At 44.2% G+C, this 27,483-nt stretch overlaps 2 protein-coding genes across 2 annotated transcripts in view; one reads left to right on the top strand and one right to left on the bottom strand.

Moving 5' to 3' along the window:
* Nucleotides 1-1,521: 1,521 nt before the first annotated feature.
* Nucleotides 1,522-8,498, bottom strand: Txndc9 (thioredoxin domain containing 9). Its single transcript, XM_051152761.1, has 4 exons — nucleotides 8,274-8,498; nucleotides 6,159-6,277; nucleotides 3,877-4,131; nucleotides 1,522-2,284 (listed from the first exon to the last, which is right to left on the bottom strand). The coding sequence occupies exons 1-4, from the start codon at nucleotides 8,460-8,462 to the stop codon at nucleotides 2,167-2,169; spliced, it is 681 nt and encodes a 226-aa protein (XP_051008718.1). The 5' UTR covers nucleotides 8,463-8,498; the 3' UTR covers nucleotides 1,522-2,166.
* A 2,419-nt stretch (nucleotides 8,499-10,917) lies between these two features.
* Nucleotides 10,918-27,483, top strand: part of Eif5b (eukaryotic translation initiation factor 5B) — a 47,354-nt gene continuing 30,788 nt past the window's right edge. Inside the window, exons 1-4 of the mRNA XM_051152760.1 lie at nucleotides 10,918-11,113; nucleotides 25,044-25,160; nucleotides 25,254-25,338; nucleotides 26,083-26,746. Coding sequence (XP_051008717.1) covers nucleotides 11,079-11,113; nucleotides 25,044-25,160; nucleotides 25,254-25,338; nucleotides 26,083-26,746 — 901 coding nt within the window. The 5' untranslated portion in view covers nucleotides 10,918-11,078. The remainder of the gene's footprint in view (nucleotides 11,114-25,043; nucleotides 25,161-25,253; nucleotides 25,339-26,082; nucleotides 26,747-27,483) is intronic.

The following is a 27,483-nucleotide window of genomic DNA, read 5'->3' as shown; positions in this document are numbered from 1 at the left end:
CACCATTGCGTCAAGAGCCTGCGCACGGCTGGGATAATCCGCGCCTCCCTAGACTGTTTCTCCACACTTTTTGACCTCTGTGGATCTCTGAACCGCTTCCCGTCGCTCTCACTTTAGAATGCACACTACTTTTCTCATTCTCTGGTCTGCTGAGTCACAAAGGCAGCTTTGGATTTACCACGTGACCTGGAAGCCTTCTGTGAACTTGCCTGGCTTTGCTTTAGTTCAGCATTGTCAGGGTAATGGTTCCCACTCGTTTTTCGATTGTAGCTGGAGGATAAACTGCATGATTTAAAATTTTCTTTTCCTTTGCGTATTATCACCAGGCAGTCTCAACCCCATAGGGGCCCAAGCAACGACACGGAAACTTTTTATTATTAATGTATGAAAGCTTGGCTTTAGGCTTGTTTCCAACTAGTTCACATAACTTAACCCATTCATTCTAATCTAAGATCTGCCACGTGGTTCAGTACCTTTCCTCAGTCTCAGCATCCCCCATGCTTGATTCTTTCCCAGAGTCCCTCTCTCTGGCCAAAGCTCCTCTCTTGCCTGCTTTAGGCCATTCAGCTCTTTATTAAACCAATCAGAAGGCAATGGCGATGTGTACAAAACACCTAGACAGACAAGTGATGCTTCAGAAAAAATAACAATGCCAAGTCCGTCTGTTCTCGACTCTGCCTGTACAGAAGTCAGCATCTGAATAACATAAAGACAACCTTTATACAGCGCACAAGGAGATCATCCCCCCAGTGCATGTCTACGTCTGACTCCATGCGTGCAGGTGCCTGCCGAGGCCACCAGAGCGCGAGAGCCAAAGTTACAGGTAGTTGTGAGCTCCCACCTGATACGGGTGCTAGGAACCGAACTTGGGTCCTTGTAAGAGCAGTGTGTGTGCTCTTAGCCACTGAGCCACCTCTAGACCCCTGCTCAAACTTCTTGTTTCTTGCTTTTGTAGTTGGTCTTACTAGGGATTTTCCTACTTTTATAAATTTATCAGTATACATATGTATGTATGTTTTGTCTGCACCTATGTAAATACCATGTGCGTCTGGTGCCCTCAGAGGCCAGAGGAAGGCATTAGAGTCCCCAGAACCGGAACTAGTGGGTGGCTGTGACCCTCCATATCGATGCTAGGAATCAAACCCCAGTGCTCCTAACTGCTGAGCCATCCCCCCAGCTCCTTTCTGCTTGTTCTACTTACTGTTCTTTCCTGTTTAGATGGTTTTCAAACCCCAAGTCACCTCTAGTTCAGCTCACCTGTATTTCCTGTGCTGTGTGTGTATGCTCACTGACAACTTGCAGCAATTACTTCTCCCCTTCCACCGGTGGGTCCTGGAGTTGGACTTGAACTCAGGTCCTCAGGTTTTGTGGCAAGCGCCTTTGTACACTGAGCCGTCTCACTAGATAACATTACACTCACTCTGCTTACCAAGAGGTTCTTATTAGTTCACGCTAAGTACAAGATCTACCACTGAGCTACACCCTTACCTCTAGAGTTTTTTTTTTTTTTAATCTTTTTGTTTGCTGTATGCTGTTACCAAATACCATAGTTTTCAGACTTATACTTTTAATAATTTTCACTTATGCTAAAATTGTTTTACTGAGCAGCCAATGGAGTGCCTTATGCTGCTACTCCAAAAGTGTTGTTACTTTTTAACGCATGTCTCAGCACGCAAGCAATGAGGCAGTGTGCTCAGAGCTGAGTCTCACTGGTCCAACACGCCGCATCCGGAGTACACGGGCAAGTCTTTAATAGTTCCTGAAGCACATTCTATGAATGAAGTGAGGGTTCACTGACAGTGCATGTGACCCAACCTGTTGTAGAGACAGCACTCGAGCCCTGGAGCAGTTGGTTAAATTTCTATTTCTAATGCAATAGATTAAAAACACAAGCGTGACTGGTATAAAGATAGAAGAATTACGTTATGATAAAATCAATCAGAAAAATAGAGAATCCAGACCCTTCCCAGGTAATTTAAAATATCTGTTTCTCTCAAGTTACACATGATAGCCACAGACAAATCATAAGAATGTCCTTCCACATGGTGAACAGTGTACGCGCTGGGTTAGAGTATCAGATGGTGAATGGGCTGAAACCAGTAGAATTTAAAAAACACACTTAACGCTGAAGGAAACACACAGACGGTTTACAAAGTATGGCACAGTCTAATCATCATCAGAATCAGAATCATATTTCTTTCCTCGGATAGTTTTCTTTTCCAGCTTTGTGAAGTTTGTCCCAAATTTCTTTTGGCTCTGAAATGGTGGCTCCATTAAATTTCCACTAAAAGTGAAACAAAGTTTAAAAGCATTTTATTCTTTATGACTTAATACACTCAGGATGCTATTCTGTAAAAAGCATTAATATCAATGGTTGATGTTCATACCTCATCTGACTTTAGCACATCAAAGGTGATTTTGTGATCATGATCATTATTATAAACATCTTTTAGGGTGATGGAGATGGAATCCTGGTGATCTGCACTGAGGCAGGGAGGAGTCTGGGACACCTGAGCCTGTGCCTAGCCCATGTTAATGACTGGCAGCACTGCTAAGCTCCTGAGGTCCTGCCCTGACTCTTCTTGTGCAGCACCCAGTGTTTACATTCCCACACATTAGCAGAACTCACGGAATGCACCATCATCAGCTGGAATTGGTAAAACGATGCCAGAGAAATAAATGATATGAGGCAGTTTTGTGTGTGTGTTTAGGGAGTGTCCCTGGCACCCAGGATGCAGGTTTTGGAACATCATTTGCAGGCAGGCACGGTGGCCACATGCCTGTAACTCCAGTGGCCAGCAGGCTGAAGGAGACGGACTATGAGTTCTAGGACCATATGGGTTATATAGTGAGAGACTGTTCTAAATAAGCGGTTAAAAAAATCAAATGAAAAAAAGGAGAAATGCCAGGTGTGACGGCACACGCCTTTAATCCCAGCACTCAGGATGCAGAGGCAGGTGGATTCCTGTGAGTTTGAGGCCAGCCTGGACTACAAAGTGGGTCCAGGACAGGCAGGGATACACACAGAGAAACCCTGTCTCAAAAAACAAAACCAAAACCAAACTGCCACTGAAAGGAAGCATAACTTCTTAGAAACACAGCTAACTGTAGGCAGAGTGCAGAGCAAGCTTTCCTAGAGCAGCTGTCTGGTTCCTCCTGGGAGGCTTCAGAGGATGGTGTTTATAGACTAACCCTGAGAGAAACCACCACAGCCCAGACCAGTCACTAAATGGACAAGAAAGCACACGCAAGCGATGCAAAAGTTCCTTGTCAAATTACCATGGGGTTCGATGGTGCTCTAGCACTAAACAGAGACAAGCCATCCGATGACATCAGCACTAAGAATGACGTGTGACATCCGATGACATCAGCACTAAGAATGATGTGTGACATCCAATGACATCAGCACTAAGAATGACGTGTGACCTCCGATGACATCAGCACTAAGAATGATGTGTGACATCCGATGACATCAGCACTAAGAATGACGTGTGACCGTGTGACATCCGATGACATCAGCACTAAGAATGACATGTGACATCCACCTGTAGCAACTAACCCTGACAGGAGACTAGAGTCTGATGCTGAGAAAGACAAACTCCAATCTTGGGAACATCTGAGAAATTAACTAGCTTATACTTCTCAGAACTGCCAGTCTTGGAAATTAAGTTACAAGTTGTCACAGAAGCTAACTGAACGTGACACACTTTCCAGACATGGTGAACACTAAAGGGTGGCGGTACCTTGAATAGGTTCTATAAAATACAGCACTGCTGTTCAGTGCCTGCACTGGGGGAGGCAAGAAACAAACATCGCTAAAACTACCACCTAGAAATGGTTAAGCAATATTTTTTGTTTGTTTTTGCTCAAGGTTACCTGTAATTGATAACATCAGAACAACCAAGTCTCCATTCTAAAGTTTCCGTAGTGAAGTCATCTGTATTTCCTAGGTCGGTGAACCCAACAACGTAGTCTTGCGTCTTGCCGTCCCTCAGCAGTGCCAGCGTTGGGAGGACTTTGACCCGCAGCCTCTCGCAGAGGAACGGCGCCTTTTCCACATTCAGCTTCAAAAACTTGGTTTCAAGATGCTTTTTGGACAGAATTGCCAAATGTCTGTCTAGTATTTTACACCTGTAAGAGCAGAAAATCAAAAGCTAAAGGAAGCATCAGTGTGCACCGAATTTTACAGCTTTTCTGTTTGCGCCTATAATTTCATAAATTGTAATATTTAGGATAAAAACCAAAAAACAAGGTCTTTGTTTCCATACGCATGCCTGTTTCCTGGTGTCTTCGTAAGGACAGAGGAGGACAGATCTGAAGCAGAAGGAATTCACAAGAGGCAAAAACCCAGCTGCTGTCACATGTGGGATTTAGGACTAAAACTGGGAGTCACCAAAAGCTCCTGCCTGAAGCTCCTCAGTTGAAGCCCACTCTGTACACACAACCCAACCAACTGCACCTCCAGCTCTGCAGTTATTTTGTGTGTTTGTTTTTTTGAGACAGGGTTTCTTTGTATAGTCCTGCCTGTCCTGCACTCGCTTTGTAGACCAGGCTGTTCTCGAACTCAGAGATCCGCCTGCCTCTGCCTCCCAGTGCTGGGATTAAGGGTGCGTGCCATCATGCCTGGCATCTGCAGTCATTTTTAATTAAACCTTCTACTGAAAAGTGACATTTTCTTTAAATTAAAAATTTTCTCCCCCCCCCCCTTTGTTCTTTTTGAGAGAGGGCTTCTCTGTGTATTCTTGGCTGTCCTAGATTCACTTTATAGACCAGGCTGGCCTCGAACTCATAGAGATCCACCTGCCTCTGCCCCCCAACTTCTGGGATTAAGGCCGTGCGCCACCATGCCCCCAGTTTAAAATCTATTTTAAACAAACCAAGCTCCTAGTGTTTTTGAAACCAACTACCAATCTTTTAGGCTCAGTAGTTTTTATTTATTTGTTTTTTGAGACAGGATTCTTCTATGTAGGCCTGGCTGTCTTGGAACTGACTCTAGAACAGGCTGGCCTCCAAGTCAGACATCCACTCCCTTCTGCCTCCTGAATGCTGGGATTACAGAAGTGTACCACCGTGCCTGGTTTTTAATAGTTCACTTTTTTTGTTGTTGTTTGTTTTCGGTTTTTTCGAGACAGGGTTTCTCTGTGTAGTCCCGGATTCTGTTTGTAGACCAGGCTGGCCTTCATCTCACATCAACCCGCCTGCCTCTGCCTCCTGAGTGCTGGGATTAAAGATGTGTGCCACCACGCCAGGCAAAATCTGGCTAATTCTTAAACTGTCAATTTTTAAAGGTTGGTAACTAATCCATTTTGAAGGCATGTGTGGACAGAGTCCTCTGTCTTGAAGACACAGCCTATGGGGCTGAGGCTGGCGATCACTTAGTTGTGGAGCAGTTGCCTACAGCAGAAGAGTTGTAGACCAGCAGCACATATATGTCCTTAGTTCTCTCTCCCTCTCAAAATATATAACCTGGTAGCTGGGTGCAGTGGCGCACGCCTTTAATCCCAGCACTGGGAGGCAGAGACAGGTGGAGCTCTGTGAGTTCAAGACCAGCCTGGTCTACAAATTGAGTCCAGGATAGTCAAGGCTACACAGAGAAACCCTGTCTTGAACAAAAAACCAAAAACAAACAAACCCCCCCCAAAAAACAAAAACCTGGGGGAGGGATGCTACTTTAGCTTTTAGGGACCCCACTAAGACTCACACATTGGGAAATTACTTCTAGCCAGCGTGGCAGTTCCAACTACGGTTCTGAAAGGCTTGGTCAAGTCACTGTCCCCTTACCAAGAGGACAAAGGCTGAATGGATAAACAGCAGTTGTGAGAGCTGCTGGCCTCCAAGTCCCAGCATCCTGAGAACACAGCATCGCTTTGGTGAGACCTGTAAGCATGAACTTTAGGATATCTTTAGTTACATGGTGAAACACCCGAGGACAATGACCACTTACCCAGAAACACCGACTCTCAGGAAGGCCGGCTTATCTGTCTGCATGTGGCTGCTTTTAAGGTAATCTTCATAGTAAGGAAAACACTGTGATGACATCACCATGAGACAACCAGGGCAGCTGTTCCTTTCAGCATCCTCAATTGTTCTAGGTCAGTAGTGTGTCTCTATGCAAATGTCTCACCACAGTGGAGACCAATCAACAGAAGCAATCTTACCTGAACGTGGTGTCTCTGTAGAAATGGCAAACCACTTTCTCACTCTCCTTGACTTCTTGAAAGAAGTCTCTCTCGCTGACAATTTCTCTGTACTCTCCATGTCCCTTAGAAAGCCATTCCTAAGTTCAAGAGAAGCAAGATTAGACCCAGCTGAAATGTCTTTGAGTGCTTCTTGGTATTGTTGATGTCTTAATCACTAAATAATCTGTAATGAAATCAATTCTATCGCATAGCAGAAAGCAGTCCTTTTAGCAATGAGCTTTCCTATAATTCTAGTGGCCATTGGTGCAAAACTATCCTGCGGGCAGGAGTGACTCCCTATCACATGGGCTGAATTAAGACAATTTCCTGTCTTGGAAATTTACTTGTGTCATCAGAAGTTTCACAGTAAGAATTTAGGTTTGAGAGACAGAAAATGAAAATACCCATTTAACTTTCGTGTGTGTGCTCTTTAAACTCTTAAAATTCATTTGATCCAAATTATTACAAAAGTGTTTTTCTGTTTATTTTTGTGATGTTAAGGACAGATCCAGGAAAAACAGCAGGCTAGGCAAGAGCTGTACATTGAGACACACACACACGCGCGCGCAGCTCTACACTTACAAACATAATGTTCTTACAGGCAACTGAGGAATGCTGACCCAACACTAAATGGTTAGTTGTGAAAATGTACATACAAGTAACATTACAGACTGAGCAGGTTATATTTAATAATATGTATGTATATGCACACACATACAAGTATATGAGAGAGGCCATGAACTTGAGAGAGAGGAAGGACATTGTATGGAGAACTGACGTCATTATAATCTCAAAAGTAAGAACTAAACAGACAAGACAGAAGAAAGCACCTCAGGAAACAGACCCATCAACCCGGAGGACAGTGCAGTTACAGCAGCTCAGGAGCTTAGGAACCATCTGCTTCTGATGACAATCGCAAACTCCAGCCAACAGGAAGCAGAGTCCTCACAAGGACAGGTATCCTGCCCACGTGGTGTCCAGAAGAGCCAGGGAGAACCTCTCATACATCTAATTCAGGCTCCCCAGCCCAGGCAGGGCCCTTAACAACCAAGCCTGGGAAACCCTTCCAGCGCCTTCCACCTTTCCTGTGGCAGAAAGGATGTCACCTCAATTGATGCTCTCCCTTTCAGGCAGTTGATTAAAAAAAAAAGGGGGGGGGGGCTGGAGAGATGGCTCAGAGGGTAAGAGCACTGTCTGCTCTTCCAGAGGTCCTGAGTTCAATTCCCAGCAACCACATGGTGGCTCACAACCATCTATACTGGGATCTGATGCCCTCTTCTGGCCTGCAGGTGTACATGCAGATAGAGCACACACGCATAAAATAAATAAATAAAATATTTTTTAAAAAGCAACAAGGATGACAGAAGTTGTAATGCTCTTCCCACCATTTACTGAATTAGGGTTTATTGGTCTTTCTGAGCCTTCGTTTGCGACAGAGCAACCATCTCACCGAGCATTCATGACAATGACAAGACAGAACTGGGTATGGTGGCGCATGCCTTTGATCCCAGCACTTTGGAGGTAGAAGGAGAGGGATGTCTGTGAGTTCTAGGCTAGACATGGCTACACTGTCAGATCCTAACTCCCCATCGCCCCTGAAAGGACAAGACAATCTAATAAAAATGTACACAAGCACCAGGCGTGGTGGCACACGCCTTTAATCCCACCAGGGAGGCAGAGGCAGGGGAATCGCTGTGAGTTCAAGGCCAGCCTGATCTATAAAGTGAGTCCAGGACAGCCAGGACTACACAGAGAAACCCTGTCTCAGAAAACCAACCAACCACACAAGCTTAACACTTAGCAATATCTTCTCACATGGAACCACGGTATGTCTTCAATTTTGACATGTGGGCCCTAAGCTTGGTCTAAGAGGCAAGTTTTAATCTCTTTTTTGCACCCCAGTGCCTCAATCAAATGCTACATCTTGCCTAAGTCTCCCCTTGATGTTTCACTCCTGGGAAAATACGTAACAGAGGCGGGGACTTGGATTCAGAGCACCCTGCCCCTGAGGAGCTAAAGCACCGAGGCGGCAGCGCATGTGCAGTCAGGAGCGTGGTGCTACCGCGCTGTCAGGGTGCAGGCGCGGGATATTACTTGTTTCTGTTGCTGTGCCTTCCTGAGGGCCGCCAGTCTCCTCTCTTTGAGGAGTTCTAGTTCATCTTCACCGATCTGGTCCAGTTTCTGGATTTCAGAGTCTAAGTGGCTCTCCACCAGCTTGGCAGCCTGGAGGAACTGGTTCTCTAGGACTTCTGAGAGCATGTCGACGGATCCGTTACCTTCCATTCTCCTAAACGGCTCGGTGCTGGGAGGGTCACAAAAAATAAGCATTAAGTTCACACTTTTGGGGTTTTGTTGTTGTTTTTTAAAAGACAGGGCTTCTGTAACAGGGCCGGAGACCTTAACCCTACAGACGCTATGTCAGAGACACCATTTAACCTCAGAGCCCAGCACACAGGCCCCAACACCTGCCAAAACAGTAATAAAAGGCGTAAACCATCTAAGACCTCATCCACAGTTCCAGGATCCAGTGACGCCCCTAAATGCACTAACGTGCTTTTTGCCTTCTGTAAAAGCCTGCCCCCTTCGCCCTGGCCTCCCCCCCCCACCCCCCCCCCATGCACGCTGCCTTAAGGAGTTTCACTTCCATACTTGCTCAGAAATATCTCTACAAGAACAACATTACAAATGCAGGTTACACTCCTGCACTTCAAGGACTTAAGGCAGGAACTTGAAGCAGAAGACATTCCATCCAGTCATAAGCAGAGAGAAATGAAGACACACACGCAACCTCCTTACGACACTTAGTCTAGGATTCAAGTTCAAGCAACAGAATGGTGCTTTGATAATGGGTGGGGCTCCTCAACTTAATTAAAGCAATCAAGACAATCCCAACACCCGAGCCATGCTCACAGGCCAACCTGAGCTAGCCAATCTCTCATTGGGTCTCTCTGCCCAGGCAATTCAGACTGTATCAAATTGACAGCTAAAACAAACCATCTCACAAGCAAAATCAGCCTGGGCATGGTGGCTTATGACTGTAACCTTGGTTATCAAGGGCAATGGCACAAGGACCATCCCTGGATACATATAGAGCTATAGGGGCTAGCCTGGGCTACGTAAGACCTTTTTTTTTTTTTTTTAAATTTAATCCTAAACCGTCTAAATTCCAACTGTAAGCTCCTCATCGATTCTATACAGCTGAAACGAAGCCGTATTTCTACGATCCCTTACCCCCTGCAAGAGAAATCTGCCATTATCTGGGCATAGCGTTCGCTTATCCCTGGCGTTTTCACAGGACACCTTTAAATTTAAATTCAGAGTTTCGTGAGAACACAGGCGACCAACAAGAGCTGCGCTGGGTTAGGTGGTGGTGGTCACTCTCTTTAGACTTGACTTTGTACTTACTGAACCAGCTCGAATATTATTACTCTTACCGAGGAACTGGAGGGCCGACACCTATTTAATTCCCCTACAAACAACCATCCGAAGCCCATGTACCTGTCAGTAGATTCTTTGCCACTCCCTGATCTCGAAGGACTGGTGGAGCAGTTCCGAGGGGGAGAAGACGCGATCTCGCACTACCTGGGGCGCATGCGCCACAGCCTCTCCGGCCGCAAACCCGGGGCCCTCCCTCCCTCCCTCCCAGCCGCCGCCCGCCACACCCCGCCCCGCCCCGCCGCAGCCGGATGTGCAGCCGTGATATGTTCTTCGTCCCACACTGCAACGAGCCGAATCCTTTGCCGCACCTGGACTGTGGGCGACGCCTACGGAGAGAGGGAGCTGCACATCAGAAACACCGACCAGGCTCACGCAGGTTTCGGCCTCACAGTAGTAGCTAAGGGCGACGGCGGAGCTGTCACTCCCGCTTTTTTCATTGGCCACAGCCCTCTCGCGACACAGTATGAGAAGGGGCGGTGACGGATGACGGAAGCCTCGGCGAGTGCGCCACCCGGAACTACTGGATTCGGCGTCAACGCTTCGAGTGGGCGGATGGCTGGTGGAATGGTCGCTGAGGACGCTGGGAATTGTAGCCTTTCTGGCGCACGGGCTGCGCGTCAGGCCTCGCAAAGCTGTTGCTCTTGAGTGACCGAGGGGCTTCATTTCCGTTGTGTTTAATAGTTTCTAAAGCGTACCTTACAGTGTATTGTAAATTTGTTCATAGATGACGTCAATAACATCACGCAAAAACAGATGGAGGATAACTAAACAACGCCAGGGTTTTCCCTCCTGACTTTCTTAAACAGATGAATTTTTAGAACTTGCTCATATGAAGATTCATATTAGGGGATCGGCTCGCTGTACCTCTGTGTCTTTTTCCCTTTAATAAATATACACAGTTGATAATTCATGAGTGCTATTTTACGTCCTGGGTGTATCTCCCTAACGAACTCTGGAAGGCTCATCACTGGCTCCTTGTGGTCCCGTACTGGACTCCCTGCGGCTGAGGCCATATAAAGGCAGGAGGGAGAGTTTTCGGTCCCTCTTCTGCATCGAATGCCAGCCCCCGGGGGACAGGAAGGGTGTCTCGATTGTCGCTCCCCAGGTTCTAGAATCCCGGAGCCGCCGGGCGTCGGTGCGCGGCGGCCGCTGGCCGCTAGGGGGCGCTCGGGTTCCCACCTGGCCGGCGGCTCAACTGAAGACGCTCTATCCGCAGTGCCGCTCTCGATGAGCCGCGCCCTGCGTCCCCACGCCGAGGCGGCGGGGCGATGCGCTTGCGTGCTGAGGGCTCACACCATATGTGCCCTGTCCCGGCGCGCGCGTCTGTGGAGGAGAAGCCGGGTGCGAGAGGCGGCGGCGCGAGGGGGACCGAACCGAGCGGGCATTGGAGTCAGCGGGGAGGCAGTGGGTCTGTGAGACGCCGAACCGAGGGGCCGGCTCTACGAGCGCCGCTGACAAGCCATGGGGAAGAAACAGAAAAACAAGAGCGAAGACAGGTATAGGCAGCCGGGCTCGGGCCGGGGGGGGGGGGTGGGGGGTCCTCGGGGAGTCGCGCGGGGCTCGGGGTCCTGGGTGGGCGAGCCTCGACGGGGCGGGTCCCGCGGCCGGGGCTCGGGCTGTCGCCGGCGTCTCGGTGCCGGAGGGGAGGCTCGGCAGTCGTTTGGGCGCCCCGGGCTCTGCTCGCTCAGGCCTACGGGCCCAGGTGGGTGCGAGCCGGGCGGGCCCTGCGAGCTCGGGTGGGGCGGCCCGGGGAGCCCCGTGAACGCCTCCCGGGGCTCTGCTCGGGAACTTCGCAGTCGCGGAGAGGTAGCCCAGCGGCCCCTCCTCCTGTGTGCCAACTTGGAGAGACTTCCGAGGGCTATTTAAAGTGCGGGTTGCCCGGACTCCAAGCCTTCTGGCTTTCCATCTTCCGGCCTCCCTTAAGGACGGAGGAGGGAAGAAACCAGTCGGGGACGCTGCTTTCTAGTCTTTTCAAAAGCCTTTTTTTTTTTTTTTTTTTTTTTTTTTTTTTTTAAAGGGGAGGGAGTGTGTTATAACTCGGGCGGAGACTTGGGAAGCATGTCTGTGTCACGTTCGATTACATTCTTTCACCCTTTTCAGTTGAGTTTACTTCCTGGGAGTCTTGCGACCATCTGTTCCTTTTCATCTTTGCGCAGGAGCCATTTAACTTAGGTTAAAACCCTAGAGGTAGACTGAACTCAGAACCAAGCCCGGGACGCTTCATCGTCGTGGCTCACGCAGACGTGGTTTTGAAGTTAAAGTGATTAACTGTACTTTGGAATGCTAAGGCTGTTTAACTCACAGCTGGCTAGCTGACGAGTAGAATTAAAAGACAAGCCTCGTATTTTTGGTTGTCGGTCTGTTGGAGACTAGAACTTGGGCTTCTTTGTGACATAGTTGTAGTTTGTGAAGAATAGATTGTTATTACAGATTTAAGTATGGCCATTAATCTGGACAGAGCAGAGAGGAAGCTGGACAGGAAGTTACTGTTGGTCAAATCAAAAGAATAGAGATAAACAGGAGTTTATGAACATTTTTATAAGATTTTGGGATACAGGAGCTACATTTTATGTCAGTCACCTGTCTTCACTCTGTATTGTAAGTCGCAGTGTTAAAGCTTCACAAAGCTCTTACGTGTCTGCAAATGTTGCCCTCACGTTGCCAGTTCTAAATTACCCACTTGTTGGATATGCTGAACCAAATCTGCGAGCCCTTTCATTTGTCACCTCATCAGGTGTATCTGAAAGATAAACGTTTGGGCTGGGGCCCCCTGGAAATGAGACGGAACACAACCACCCTTTGGATAGGAGTGAGGAGTAGGAACTAGTTTCTTACTTATCCAGCTGGTAAAGTTGTTAAACAGTATCGCACACAACTCTCTGTGGCCAAGGGGGATACCTTGAACCGCCCGATTCCCAATCACCTCCTAAATTCTGAAGTTAGGGGGATGGTTTTTATTCTTTTCAAGAAATTTTTTTTTTTTCAGTTTATTTATTGGGTTCAGGATTATACCATGCTTGAATTTAAAAATATTTATTTATGTTATTCAGTTTCCAGTTTTGACTTACTTGTGAGGCTCTTTAGCGGTGGAGGAGGGGAGATAGTAATTTTTGTCTATAATTTAGTCAAGGGGTCAGTTTGTTGGTATACAAAGAGTGGAGCTGGAGCCCCCTCCCCTGCAAGTAGTCTGTGCTTTACTTTGCCTCATCTGAAGGGAAATGATAAGAGCAATTTCAAAACATTAATTTCCTCTTGTACCAGTGTGCAGCTTATGATGTATTGCTTTTACCAGCTCTTTGCTTAGGTTCCTTTCAGCTTGTACTTAAAAATATGATGCTTTGTCCTCATGACTAAAATTGCCTGAATTTTGATATCTCATAGGAGGTATTAGGTTGGGGAAGGGACTTCACAGCTTTGTGAGTTTGTTTGTTTGCTTTTTTTCTTTTCGTATATTTAAATTATATATATTATATGTATATATATTTAAAACCTATTATAAAATTTTTTTTTTAAGGGATAGGAACAAGTGTAGGAAGAAAGTATAAAATGAATATGCCCCTTTTGGGAGTGGTCTTTTATAAAACGACACCTTTCTGGTCTTATGTTGTCCTCTGAGGCTCACTGGTCTGGAGATGTTTTTCTGCTGTCACACTTCTGGCTTCCAGGCGCTGTCAAGCCAGCACATTCTGTCCAGGTGGAAGTGGGTGAGAAGTCGGCAGCTCCTTGGAGGGGGAAAGATGAGGTCGGGAGACAATGTCTAATTCTTGCAGAGAACACAGCTTACCTGATTGGTCTTGTCCATGACCTACATTTAATCCTTATTTTAACTTTTAAGCCTTTCAGTATTGGGTTCTAATTAATTTTACCTGCCCGGTTTTCACATGGATGGCATTTGCTCTATTGTATGAGTAGCTGAGACAGTTAGACTGTTTCATCTGTAGTTTAGAACTCTGGAATTCGATTTAATCTTTTACAGTCCTGAGAATGAGCTTTCCCATCAGCTGTGTAGCAAGTTTCTTCGTTTTTTGTTTGTTTTGTGTTTTTTTTTTTGACTGAGGAAGTGTGCTGAGGTAGAAGGTAGGATTCTGTATATGCCAGTGAAGCAAAATATGAGGCAGTATTTTCATTTATTCCCATAGCCTTCCCTGTCTCCAGTTTGCACTTTGTTAGTGTATGGGGTGGTGCGTACTTTAATGATAACCTGCTGTTTCTGTGTGCAGTACACTGGACGGCCACTCACTGATTACAGGCAAGGGGAACGAGGGTCCAGAGCACCCATTTTTTACTTTCATTCATCTTTTCTCCCCAAGTCTATTTCAAGGTAATAGCTAAGTATTGTGGATCTTTTACTTTAGAAGAATCTTGTCTGTACCTTAATTAATGGAATCAAAACAACCTCTTCCCAAATACAACCCCTCCCAAATACAGGGGGAAAGAAAAAAATTCTCCCATTTATCTGGAAAACATCTATCCCGGAAGTTAGGTGTTTGGGAGCCAGCGTGTTAAGCAGCCATTCTTTGCTTTTAACTACAGATGTTGCTCTGTAATTATCGACAGATTTCTCCCTGTGGGTGCTCTGCCTATCGTGCAGAGTGTCTAACGTAGATGATGCTTTAGTGCCAGCCGTTTATTCAGCCAGTATAATCAGGTTAACAAGCTATGTGGTAGAAAGTGTGATTTGTGCAGCTGGAGAGATGGCTCAGTGGTTAGTTAAGAAGAGCCTACTGTTTGGCCGACAGCCCTAGTTCAGTTCCCAGTGCTTATGACTAGGTGGCTTACCATTGCCTGTAACTCCAGCTCCCGGGGATCAAACCCACTGCTGACTCCCTGGGGCAAGGCACTTCACTCATGTGCATGTAACACGCATGCGCACGCGCACACATGCATGCACTTACACCTGTATAAAACTAAAAGTAAAATAAAGCAAGAAATGTGAATTGTAAGCAGTTTGTTCGAGGAAGACTGTGGCTGTGAAGCATTGTTGGTACAACGCCTCCTCCAAAAGAAGCTGGAAGATTCAAGTTGAATATCTTTAAATGGAAAAAAACCTGAAATCCCAGGTACTTAAAAAATCCAAAGTTTTCAGTACCAGCATACCACAGGTAGAAAGTTCCACACTTGGTCTTATGTAATGTGTTATAGTCAAAATGAAAGTGTGGCTAAAACAGTATATAAAGTTGTGTTCATGCTGTTTGTTTAAGATACACTGAAACAGCTGGATGGTGGTGGAACACCATATTTAATCCCAGCATTCAGGAGGCAGAGGCAGGTGGATCTGCGATCAAGGCCAGCCAGGTCTATAGAAGTAGTGCTGGGGCAACACAGAGAAACCTTGTGTCAAAACCAAACAAAACAAGACAATATATATGAAACATTACTGGCTTTGGTGTTTAGATTTGTGTTGCCCCCCCCCGCCCCTTTGAGCATATTCAGATATTGTAAAATCTGAAATTTAAAATATTTCTGGCCCCTAGTGTTTTGGATAAAGAGACGAGTAGCCCCCGTAATCAAATTCACAATCTAGTCTCACTTGCATATATTTGAACTGGTTTTTAATCATTTATATTTGTTTAGATGGTAATAAGGAAAACATGCATAATCTAATAATTCTCTTGGCTTTGCTTTACATTTTTTTTCTCCATGGGTGCGTGAGTGAGAATGTGCACCTCAGAGGACAGTGCATTGGATGTACTGAAAGTTGGAATTACAGGTGCTTGTGATCTGCCTGACTTTTGTGCTAGGAAGTGAATTCTGGACCTCTGCAAGAGCAGCAAGCTCTCTTAAACCCTGAGCCACCTTGCTAGCCTCTCAAGTATTTAGTGACATGCAAAGGATCTAACTTGTGCCTTGTAACAGATAGGTTCTTTTAAGAGATTACAGTAAAGATGTCTGGCCCGGTGCCTTATGCCTTTAATCCTAGCATTTGAGACAGGGCAGGCTGTTGTAGGCTGAGATTAAAACTTTATTTAGGGTTCTTCCACATTCAACTTCACTTCTAGAATGTTAGTAGGAAAAAGGGGTGGTGGGCCTGTTTAGTATAGTATAGTCCAGTCCAGTAGCCAACACCAAGCACACGAATCCGTAGAGGTGGCACAATCCAGCAGAAACTGCAAGGCTCCGCTGAGTCGGCACGTTTCTCTTGAAACGAAGTGTTGCATGGCGTAGAAATGCTGAAAGCCTCACCTCACTGTCCATGGTTCTTTTTATACTGCTTCCCACCTCCACACACCTCTCATGTGCTCCCAACAAAACATCACATGCCCTCTTACAAGACATCTTCCAGAAAAATAGCACATGACACAACTGAGTCTTTAAAGAAATCAGAAACTTCCACTTCACTCCTGGTCTACATAGTAGATTCCAGGCCAGTTAGAACTACAGTTGAGACCCTGTCTACAAAAGAATAGTAAATAAAAATAATAAAAGATTATAGTTAAAAAAATATACTGGATTTTATTAAGCAGTGTCTACTGAAATCAGCCCTTACTATTTGCCTTAGTATAATTTTAATAACACACTCAATGTAGAACCTATGCTGTAAATAGAAAGAGATAAGTAGGTGTAAGAGCTGAACCATCTCTTGCCCTCCTTTTGTGGTGCTAGGGCTTGAACCTAGGACCTGGCCGTACTAGGTAAGTGCTCTACCACTGATCCTTAGCTCTATTTTTTTGATACTATCCCTTGTAACAGAAAAGTGGGGCATGGCATGCGTCATGTTGGAGTAGTAGATGAGAGCTTACATGTTAAGAACCCCAGATGTGGAGAGAGACAGAGACACACACACACACAGACAGACATGGATCTGGTGTAAAACCTCAAAGTCCACTGCCAGTGACACACCACATCCAAGACGGCCACGCCTCTGACAGAGCCTAATGTGAAACCACCAAGTCCACTCCTGACACATCTCCATCAAGGCCACACCTCCAAATCCTTCCCAAACAGTTCCACCAACTGGTGACCAACCCTTCAAATCTGTGAGCCTGTGGGGGCCGTGCTCATTCAGACCACCTCACTGATGAACACATCTTTTACTTTTAACCTTTATATAGTTTGCTTAACTCTGTCATTTGGTAAATAAAGTTGGATTAAAAAATATTTTTGACATTGTGTCTCTGTTGTTACTGTTTGTTTTGAGATAGGCTCTTCCTACTTAGGGCTAGCCAGGTACTGCTGTGCAGCTCAAGCCTGACTAATTTGCAGGAGTCCTCTTGCCTCAGCTCTGGGCTGCTGGGATGTAGACCTGCATCGCCATGTCCAGCCGACAACTCTAGAGTGTATAGTCACTTAGTGCCACTTGTGGCAGATGATAGGAAGTCATGAGTCCTTGCATTTTGACCAGCAGTGTACTTAACTGCATATACAACTGTGGTCCTTTAAAATCGCAACAGGACAGAAAAGTTCTTTTCTCTCAAGAGCTCTTAATATGGTGCCTTATATGATACCTCAGAATGTCTTATATGGTACCTAATGTGGCACTCTTAATATGTGCTTATAAATACCACTGGTGAGCGCTACAGTGCTGCCAGTCATACAAAGAGCATGTACAGTGTGTACTATTGTGTGATAAATGCTCTATGTACATGTGGATTCCATCCAGTGGCGGGCATTCTTTTGGTTATTGTACATAATGTTGCTGTGAGCATTTGGTTATAGATGCTTCTCTGAACACCTGTTTTTAGGTTGAATATGAACTTTATAGGTTTAATGATAATTTTTTCAGTCTCCAGTTGCTTTCTTAGCACTTGTACCATCAACAGCTATGTGTAAGAGTTCCAGTTTTTTTAATATCCTGACAGAGATCCGCCTGCCTCTGCCTTCTGCAAACTGAGATTAAAAATGTGTGCCATCACCCGGCTCTGAATTTCTTATTCTTCCTCCTCTTCCTCCTCCTTCTCCCTTTTGTGTAAAGGCCAGACGTGGTGTCTGTTGCCTCTTCTCCATAGTTTGCAACAAAATGGAAAAAAAATGGGAGGAGGCAGGTGGAGCATATTTTAATATATCATATAGACATATATGCATAGACACTGGGATCTTCTGTTAAGCATGGGAATCAAATCCCTGATTTCAATTATGCATTTAAAGTTGTTAAATATCTTAAAAATAACAAGTAATTAAAATTTGCCGTCACGAGTGCGTACTAGATTAGAAGACAAGGAGCACGTGTGTTCCCACCCCCTGAGTGCTAAGGGACGGTGATAAAGAATGCCTAAAGCTTTCAGTTGCTACTGCATTGCCAGTAATTCTGTGAACAGCTCCAGCCAGGCCTGCGTGATGCTGGTGGCTTGATGAGCTGGTTGTTCAGAAACATCCTCTCCTGACACTGAAGTGTCTGCATCAAACGTTTTGCTGCTGTCTATTTTGCCTATTCAGAGTTTGTTTTATTCTTATCCCTCACCCTTTCTCTCACCTGCTTGTTTCTAATGAGAAAGAAAGGGTATGGATTTGGGGAGGATCTCGAAGGAGTTGAGGGAGGGGAAACCTTAATCAGGATATATTGTATGAAAAAATGTATTTTCAGCCAGGCCTGGTGGCACAAACCTTTAATCCCAGCACTTGGGAGGCACAAGCAAGTGGATTGCTGTGAGTTCGAGGCCAGCCTGGTCTACAAAGTGAGTCCAGGACAGCTAAGGCTACACAGAGAAACCCTGGCTTGAAAAACAAAACAAACCCCAAAAGCAAAATTAAAAGAAAATGTATTTTCAGTTAAAAAAATAAAGTAAAATAAAAAATTACTAACATTTATTTGGTTATACTTGGCAGTATACGACGTAATTTAGGTGGTGGTAATGACAAGGACAGTGACCGTCCATTAGCAGTAAGCACCAGCTCAATGCTGTGAGCTACAAAGACACTGAGCTTACTTTTCAATGAGCACTTAACAAAGGTGGCCGGTTATTTCAGGACATAAGATGCATTGCTTATTCATTTACTATTTTTCATTTAGTTTTGTTTTTTTGAGACTGGGTTTCTCTGTGTAGCCTTGGCTGTCCTGGTCTACTCGCTTTGTAGACCAAGCAGTCCTTGAACTCCCAGTGATCTGTCTGCCTCTGCCTCCCTGAGTGCTTAATTACTTTTCTTTTTTTCTGACAGTCTTACTGTGTTGCCCAAGCCAGAATGTCATCTAGGGATTAAGTGTTCTCCCTGCCTCAGCCTTCTGCTTATCTGGAGCTATAGGTGTGTGTCATCATAGCCTGCCTTAAAATGCTGTTTCAGATACTAGCAGATAGATATATGGACTCCATGGGGACATACACTCAAACAGATAAATATACATACAAACAAAACTTTAAAAATTAAAAATATGTAATAAAAAGAGTTAAGTTTGTTTTGTGCAGGGAATAAGGATACTTTCTCTGCATTGCACTGTACATTGTAATGGTGATGGGGTTTCTGATTCTTATAAAAGGTGTCAAGGACATTGTTAAGTTGGGAGAGAGTGTGCGTGTGTGCGTGTGTGTGTGTAAACTCTAGCATTACTTCTGTCATGTTCTGTTGGTAATCAATCAGCAAACTTTTACCTCATAGCGTGGATCAGCTACTGTCCCATCGCTGTGAACAGACAGCACAGCGAAGGCAACTTTTATAACAGAAAGCATACTTGGGGGCTTGTTTATAGCTTCAGAGGGTTAGTCCATTAGCATCATGGTGGGAAGCAGACAGATAGGGCACTGGAGCGGTAGTTGGGAGATTTATATTCTGACCCACAAGCAGTAGGAGCGAGACAGACAGACAGACAGACAGACAGACAGACAGACAAAGAAGGCTGGGCATGGGCTTTTGAAACCTGAAAGCCTACTCACAGTGACACCTCTTTCAAAAGGCCACACCTCTTCCAACAGGGCTACATCTCCTAACCTTTACCAAGCAGTTCACCTAACTGGGAGTAAGCATTCAAATATATGAGCCTATGGGGTCATTCTTGTTCAAACCACCATAGAGCATCAGAAAAAAATTGAGCATTGTTGTCCTTTTGGTTTTGAACTCCAAAATTGTTCCAAGTGCTAGGATAAGAGATGTATACTACTGTGCCTTGCTTTTGAACCAGATTTTAAAACATCTGCAGTGTACACAGCAGTAGCAGAGAAGAGGGGCTGAGGTGAGAGTCTTAGAAATTGTAGGAGTTTGGATAAAGTTGAGAATTTGTAAATTGCATCTCTTGTGTCTTGTATAGCTTCACATTCATTAGGCAATAGGTCAGTATAAAGTGCACATCATAAAATGAATTAAATACCAAGTTTGGAATTGGCAGAAGACATAGATGAAGTTATTTTGCTTTTACTACTTTGCATTAAATATTATTTGTAATGTTTGTGTTTAAAAAGCTTTATACCAGGCTAGGTGTGGTGGTGCACACCTTTAATTCTATCATTCAGGAGGCAGAAGCAGGCAGTCTCTGAAACTTTCAGGTCAGCCAGTGAGACCTTGGTTCCATAAAAGAGGAAGATTTTATATTATACAAGTCTCTAAATGTGATATATGTCTTAATTGCAATATTGTTATATTATTATTATTACTAGTACTTTTGCTTATTAGTAATAGCTCCTATGGAGACTTATAATGAAAAAGATCAAGCAGGCCAAAGAGAAATACCAAATACCAAAGTTGGGTGCATACTTGAACACATTATTAAGAAATATCATATATTGGGGCTGGAGAGATGCCTCAGCAGTTAAGAGCATTGTCTGCTCTTCCAGAGGATCCAGGTTTGATTCCTAGCACCCACTTGGAAGCTCACACCTGTCTCTAACTCCAGTTTGAGGACATCTGGCATCCTCACACAGACAGACATGCAAGTGATAGACATAAAATTAAAATAAATTATAATTTTATCTTAAAAAAGTTTTCATAGTAACATGATTTTAACTACATATTACATTGTTAATGCAAAAGATAAGGTATTAAAATAACTTACAGACGTGGATCTATCGTTCTTAGGCTTATAATTATAGTTTTTACTGTTTTAAATAAATTGAGCATACATTTTTTGAGGTATAAGTGACATGAAATGCACAAATATCAAATGTACAATCAGTGGGTTAAGTATATGTCCTTTTGAGTAAAATAGACCATTTCTGTTGCCCAAATCATTGTCTTAGACCCTTTGGTAGGTGATCATTTCTCCCTACAAAAGACTTGCCTAGGAGTCACTGTAGTTTTTGTTGTTTATCTCAAGTCCTAGGAATCACAGTTGGAGCCCCACACGTGCCCGTGCTCCTCTCACTGAGCTGCTCCTGTGAGTTTACTGTCATCATAGTTTTACCTTTCTAGAGATGCATGTAAGTCGAGTGATACTTTGTAGGCTGTATTACCTGACTAGGTTTTATTATTATAGTGACTTTGAGATACTTCTATGTTAGAGCACATAAATCATTCTTGCCCCCCTTTCAGTATTCAGTTGTGCAGTTGTGTGTGTGTGTGTCTTGGTTTTCCGAGACAGGGTTTTCTGTGTAGCCTTGGCTGTCTTGGACTTGCTTTGTAGACCAGGCTAGTCTGGAACTCAAAGAAATCCGACGGCCTCTGCCTCCCTGAGTGCTGGGATTAAAGGCGTATGCTACCATGCCCAGCATATTGGTTGCTTTTAAACTATCTTATAGACCCTTGGATTGTTGGCACCTTTTCATGATTATGAATAAAATTGCTCTAAACATTTGAGTACATGTCTTGGTATGGAAATAAGTTATTTCTCTGAGGTGAATACCTAGGAGTAAGTTTGCTTGGTCATGTGGTAAGGGGTGGGGAGGGGAGGAAGACATCTTGGAAGGGACGGTGAGAGAGGAGAGTGTGTGCTTGCTTGCATGTAACTTTAAGAGGTTACCAAACTGTTTCTTCTGTGACTGTGTCACTCACTGTGCCACGCTGCTTTGCCTATGGGGACATGTGGATTGCAGTTGCTCCCTATCCTCTCAGTGCTTGGTTTTCCCAGTCCTCAACTTTTCTTAGTTACTCTAGTAGCTAGGCAGTGAAACCTCAATGTAGTTTTAGTTTATATGTCATTATTTAGTAATCTTGTCATTGTTATCTTTTTTTTTATTTTTTCCAAGACAGGGTTTCTCTGTGTATCCTTGACTATTCTGGACTTGCTTTGTAGACCAGGCTGGCCTCGAACTCACAGCGATCTACCTGCCTCTGCCTCTCAAATGCTGGGATTAAAGGCGTGTGCCACCACCACCTGGCCAATTTTGCATCTTAATGGTTGTATCTCTTCAGATTTTCTCACTTAATTGTGTTGCTTCTTGATAAAGGCTTGTGGGAAGCTCAGTTATTCTAGGGCAATCCTTCATGTACTTACGCTGCAAATAATTTTTTTAGACTTTCATTTTGTTAGTAGTGTTAATCCTTTTTAAGAATTAATCTCTTATTTGGAGATTGTTACAGTCATGTACACTTGTAAGAAATAATAGAATGAATCTGTCTGTAAGCTCGGTAGTAATTTTAAACTGAACTGCAATGCCATGACTCAGACGTTGATACTGATTAAAGCTATTGGTCATAATCATACATGCTTGGCTGCATTTACACTCTTGCGTGTGTGTACTGTCATATGCATTATCATTACACCTGTAGCTGTGGTAATGGGTACAAATGCTAATGTATACAGTTCAGAGAGTGATGTGCTACCTTAAAATGCCGCAGGTTGAAATCTCAAGCCTGCCCCCACTGACATGCCTCCTCCAGCAATGCCTAGTCTTTGCCAAACAGTTCTGTTAATTGGGGACCAGGTATTCAAAGAAGTGTGTAGTGGAAGTTTTGGTTTCCTTAAAATCTCAGTTATGTTATGTAAACAGGTTTTTGTTTTAATCCCAAGTGTGGGATATGGGACTGCCTTAGTTTGTCCACAGCTGTTAACAGCCTCACGTTGCTCCAAGAAGAGTGTGGTCCTTGCCAGCTGCAGTGAGTTTAATTCTGAGGACTCTGAGAAGGTGTAACTATCAGAGCACACAGAGAGAAAGGACTCTGAGAGAGACAGGGAGGCTTTGAGGGGACAGACAAAGAAGAAGCCTACTGGTTCTGCTGGGCTGCTGGATATCCTGACAGCTGAGATTTAACCAGCTGGAGCTAAGTCTAAAAAGACCTACATCCCCTGTCCCTTCTAACCTTCTTTCTCTCCTACCTACGGTTGGGGGGTTGGAAGGGAGGCAGAGGCTTAAGGAACGCCAAATAAAATAGTCAAAAGTAGTGCTTGCATATGTGAGTCTTTGGGGCCCTTCTCATTCAAACCACACACTCCATTAACATATCAGCGTGATATACTTGTTACATTTCAGAAACTGGTATGAATTAATTCTAATGCTGAATTTGTTTAGATTTCTTTTGATTTTACTAACTGTATTAAATCTGTACCACATGTTTGTGGTAATAGGCTTATTTTATCTGTGATAATTGATCAGCTCTCACAGTGTCTTGTTGATGTTGGTGATTGACTGAGGCCATGTTTATCAGGCCTCTCCTCTGTGGAGTCCTATTGTCCTTCCCACATTTAGTCTTTGGAAGGCTGTCACTGTGCACAGCCCACAGTATCAGGAGTGGGAAATTGTGCTCTACCTGTGGAATGTGGAGTTTTGTATACTTTATTTAGCCTTTGCTTTTTACTCATTTGCCCTTTTGCTTATCTCTCAGCATGAACTAGTGACTATTATTTTATTACTTTGTCTTGTAAGTCAGGTTTCTTTACTGTTTTGTAGTTCCGGGCATCAAATGTAAGGGCAAGCATGCTAGCAACCACTGAACTATCCCACCTCCCTTGACTTATAATTTAATACCGTGTTTAACTCATTGCTCCAATTAACGGATGTACTATTTTTATTGGACATTGGAATTTGAGGCCAGCCTGAACTATACACAGCAAATCCAAAGTCTTAAGAGTACAAATAATGCTGGCGATGCATGGCATTATGTTTAATCTTCATTATACGCTCAAAGAACACTTTAAAAAACATTCAAGTTAAGGCTTATCATATTATACTTGGTGGATGGATGTGGCTGTGTTTGAGTTTACTAAAAAGTCAGAAGCGAAGTGATTTCCTATTACATCAGCGTTACGAGCGATGTGCGCTTTAGTCACGTAGCCTTTTGTTGCTCCATTCTATGCTTCACTTCCTAACATTGTTAGTAGTGTTGAGAGAGTGTCTATCAGTGGGCACCACAGTGCTTGACTTGGTAAGCATTCAGCAACTCTCAGCTTTTTGTTACTAGCCAGAAGTATTTCAGACTTGATATCATGCAAATGCAGTCATGTGTTCTATGATTGTCGGCTATTTGTTGCTGAATACAAAGACGACCCCTCACCGTCTTCTGATGAGACAAGTACAGTTTATGTGAGGGGCGGCGTGCCAGACTTCAACCTCCTCTTCTCTTAGTTTTCAGAAACTGTTTTAGTATAAGATTTTGGCAGGGATTCCCTTAGAGCTGCTCTTGGTTGGTCCGAGGCTGGCCTTAGGATCTTATTATCTGATGTGACCTAAACATCTTTGGTTATTCCCTATTCCTTTTTGTATAGGTCTGTTTTAAGTGCTGCTGATTTGGTGCCCCTACGTTTATCTGACACAACTCTTCATCCTGCTTGTGTGGGTTCAAGTCAGGTGCCCATTGTGTTCTTACCACAGTTACAGATTCTCCCTCACTGGGCCCTGCTTCCTGGTACTCAGAACCGTGCTGTACCATCCATTCTTTCTACCACATTAATACCTTTCCCCACTGTACTGCTTGTTTTCAACCTGCTTTACCAGGAAGCTTTTCACTTCCCCATTTTATAAGTATTTAGTGGGACATAGTTTAATTCTGTTTAACTCTTCATAAAAGTATTAAGTTCCTTTATTTCTTGATTTACACACACACACACACACTTAAACACACACGTGTTTTTATTTAGTGAACCATACTTAACTCACGTAGATTTATGGGTATAGTCATGCTTTCCTCAAGGCATTCAGATCTTATGTGTTCCAGTTTTCTCAACTCGTAAAATTAGGTAATAGATTAGTTTCTAAAGTTCTTCCAAACTCTCTAATTTTTGATGTTTTAAGTGAAAAAAGTTTAAAGTTACAAATATTTAGGTGTTGTAACTGATAGCTTGTTTGATACTTTGATTCTTTTGTGTTTTATAAAAATAACTCCATTTAGGTGTGCAAGCACACATACACACACACACACACACACACACACACTTATTATCTACATAAGTTATTTCTTTCCCTTCACAAACAGCCTAGGCTGTGTGCTTGGTATTTTAGAGCTAGGGCTCCTGATTCACACCTTTCTGGTTTTGCTATCAGTGACCTTTACAAAAGAAGACAGAGATCTGGTAAGTATGTGCCGTGCTGTCGTGAGAGCTGGCTGAGCTTTCTCTGTGCGGCCAACATGTCTGCTGTGTGCGTGAACTGTAGATTGCTGGCTTTTGAGTAACTTTTTGGTCTTTGTTTTAAGTACCAAGGATGATATCGATGTTGGCGCCTTGGCTGCAGAAATAGAAGGAGCTGGTGCTGCCAAGGAGCAGGAGCCTCAGAAGTCAAAGGGGAAGAAGAAAAAGAAGCCAGAGTTTGAGTACGTTTTAAAAGCATTCAGTGTCTCCTAGCTTGAGTATTGGAGTCATCTAATGATTCGAGTGCTTCAAAATGTATTTTACTTGTTTTGTAGTGAGAACGATATTCTGAAAGAATTGGAAGAGCTGTCCCTGGAAGCCCAGGGCATCAGAGCTGACAGAGAAGCTGCTACGGTCAAGGTGAAAGAGGCACCTGCAGTCTCCTGCTGACCCTTCTTCTAGTGATGCTTTGGCAGCTGCCTGGTTTGCAGCCCTGTGGTTGTAGATATGTAGAGAGCTTCTATAAAACAGGTTAAAGGGAGGAACCAAGCTTTTAGAAAAAGCAATATTCTTTGAAGCCTTTGACAAATAGAGAATCTAGAGGTTCTTAATGTTGTGTTGCCTGTTCATAAAATCGGTACATTTGGGGCCAACGATGAAATTTCCCAATTCCACCTTCAATTGTGTATGTATTTTTTTCATTATTGTTTTGATTTTGAGATGTATGGTAAACGTGAGTTGTACACCTAGTGTCTTTTGTGGGGTTGGATTTTTTTTCCTTTTTTAAAAAATATTTTATCTTACGTGTATGAGCATTTTGGCTGCATATATGTGTTGTACACCATGTGTGCCTAGTGCTCACAGAGGTCAGAAGAGAGGGCATTAGATCCCGTGGAGCTGAACTTACAGATGGTTGTAAACTGACCTGTGGGTGCAGGAACCAAACCTGAGTTCTGTGCAAGAGCAGCCATTGCTCCGGCTACCAGCTGTCTTTCCACCCCATCCCCACACTTCTTACAGTGTGTGAAACAAGGCTAAAGAAATCATGCTTGCATGAAAGGTGCTGAGTAGTGTGCACTGCCAAAAGCACCTGCCCCTGAAGAGGCCCCCTTACTTGTAAGGGGCGACAGCCTATTGGTAGCTCTAACAAGGGATGCTTTTCAGTCTACAGAGAACAATGAGGAGGAGTCTGCCTCAAAACAAGATAAAAAGAAGAAAGGACAAAAAGGCAAAAAAACAAGTTTTGATGACAATGATAGCGAAGAATTGGAAGATAAAGATTCAAAATCAAAGAAGAGTGCAAAACCTAAAGTAGAAATATTCTCTGGGAGTGATGATGATAATGATTCTAACAAACTGTCTAAAAAAGCCAAAAAGGCTCAGAAGTCAGTTAAGAAACGGGATGGGTCCGAAGAGGATGAAGACAACAGCAAAAGAAGTAAAGAGCGCTCTAGAGCAGACTCTTCTGGTGAAAGTGGCGCTGAGTCGGATGAATTTTTGCAGTCCAGAAAAGGACAGAAAAAACCCCAGAAAACCAAGTCGGTTCCTAACATAGAGAGTGGGAATGAAGATGACTCCTCCTTCAAAATCAAGACAGTGGCCCAGAAGAAGGCAGAAAAGAAAGAGCGGGAGAAAAAAAAGAGAGACGAAGAAAAAGCAAAATTGCGGAAGCTGAAAGAGAAGGAAGAGCTAGAGAAAGGCAAGAAGGATCAGAGTAAACAGAAGGAGCCTCAGAAGAAGGCCGAGGAGGAAGCTGGGAAATCCAAGGCCACTCCTGATGCCGGCGCTGCCTCTGAAGAAAGAGGAGACATTCCTACAGCTGTGGAAGGTTGGTGAGCACCACAAGTCTCTGGCTCATATCTGCTCTAAGTTGTGATTCTCATGTTGTTGTATTGTTCTGTGGTTTGTCCTTATGTGCATGCATGTGTGTGTACACTCTCCTGTGCACATGTGTGTGTGTGCATTCTTCTGTACACATGCGTGTGGGTGTACTCTCCTGTGCTCATGTGTGTGGGTGGGTGCACTCTCCTGTGCATATGTGTGTGTGGGTGCACTCTCTTGTGCATATGCATGTGTGTGTACACTTTCCTGTACATATATGTGTGTGTACACTCTCCTGTGCACATGCGTGTATGGGTACACTCTCCTGTGTACATGCGTGTGTGGGTGTACTCCCCTGTGCATATGCATGTGTGGGTGTACTCCTGTGCATTTGCGTGTGTGGGTGTACTCTCCTGTGCACATGCGTATATAGGTGTACTCTCCTGTGTACATGCGTATGTGGGTGTACTCTCCTGTACACATGCATATATGGGTGTACTCTCCTGTGTACATGCATGTGTGGGTGTACTCTCCTGTGCACATTCGTGTATAGGTACACTCTCCTGTGTACATGCGTGCATGGGTGTACTCTCCTGTGCATATGCGTGTGTGGGTATACTCTCCTGTGCACATGCGTATGTGGGTGTACTCTCCTGTGTACATGCGTATGTGGGTGTACTCTCCTGTGCACATGCATGTGTGGGTGTACTCTCCTGTGCACATGCGTATGTGGGTGTACTCTCC

The sequence above is a fragment of the Acomys russatus genome, chromosome 11 (genome assembly GCF_903995435.1).
Source record: "Acomys russatus chromosome 11, mAcoRus1.1, whole genome shotgun sequence".
Lineage (NCBI taxonomy): Eukaryota > Metazoa > Chordata > Mammalia > Rodentia > Muridae > Acomys > Acomys russatus.
Note: the sequence above shows the minus strand (reverse complement) of the source record. Positions and strands in the feature narration are given on the sequence as shown.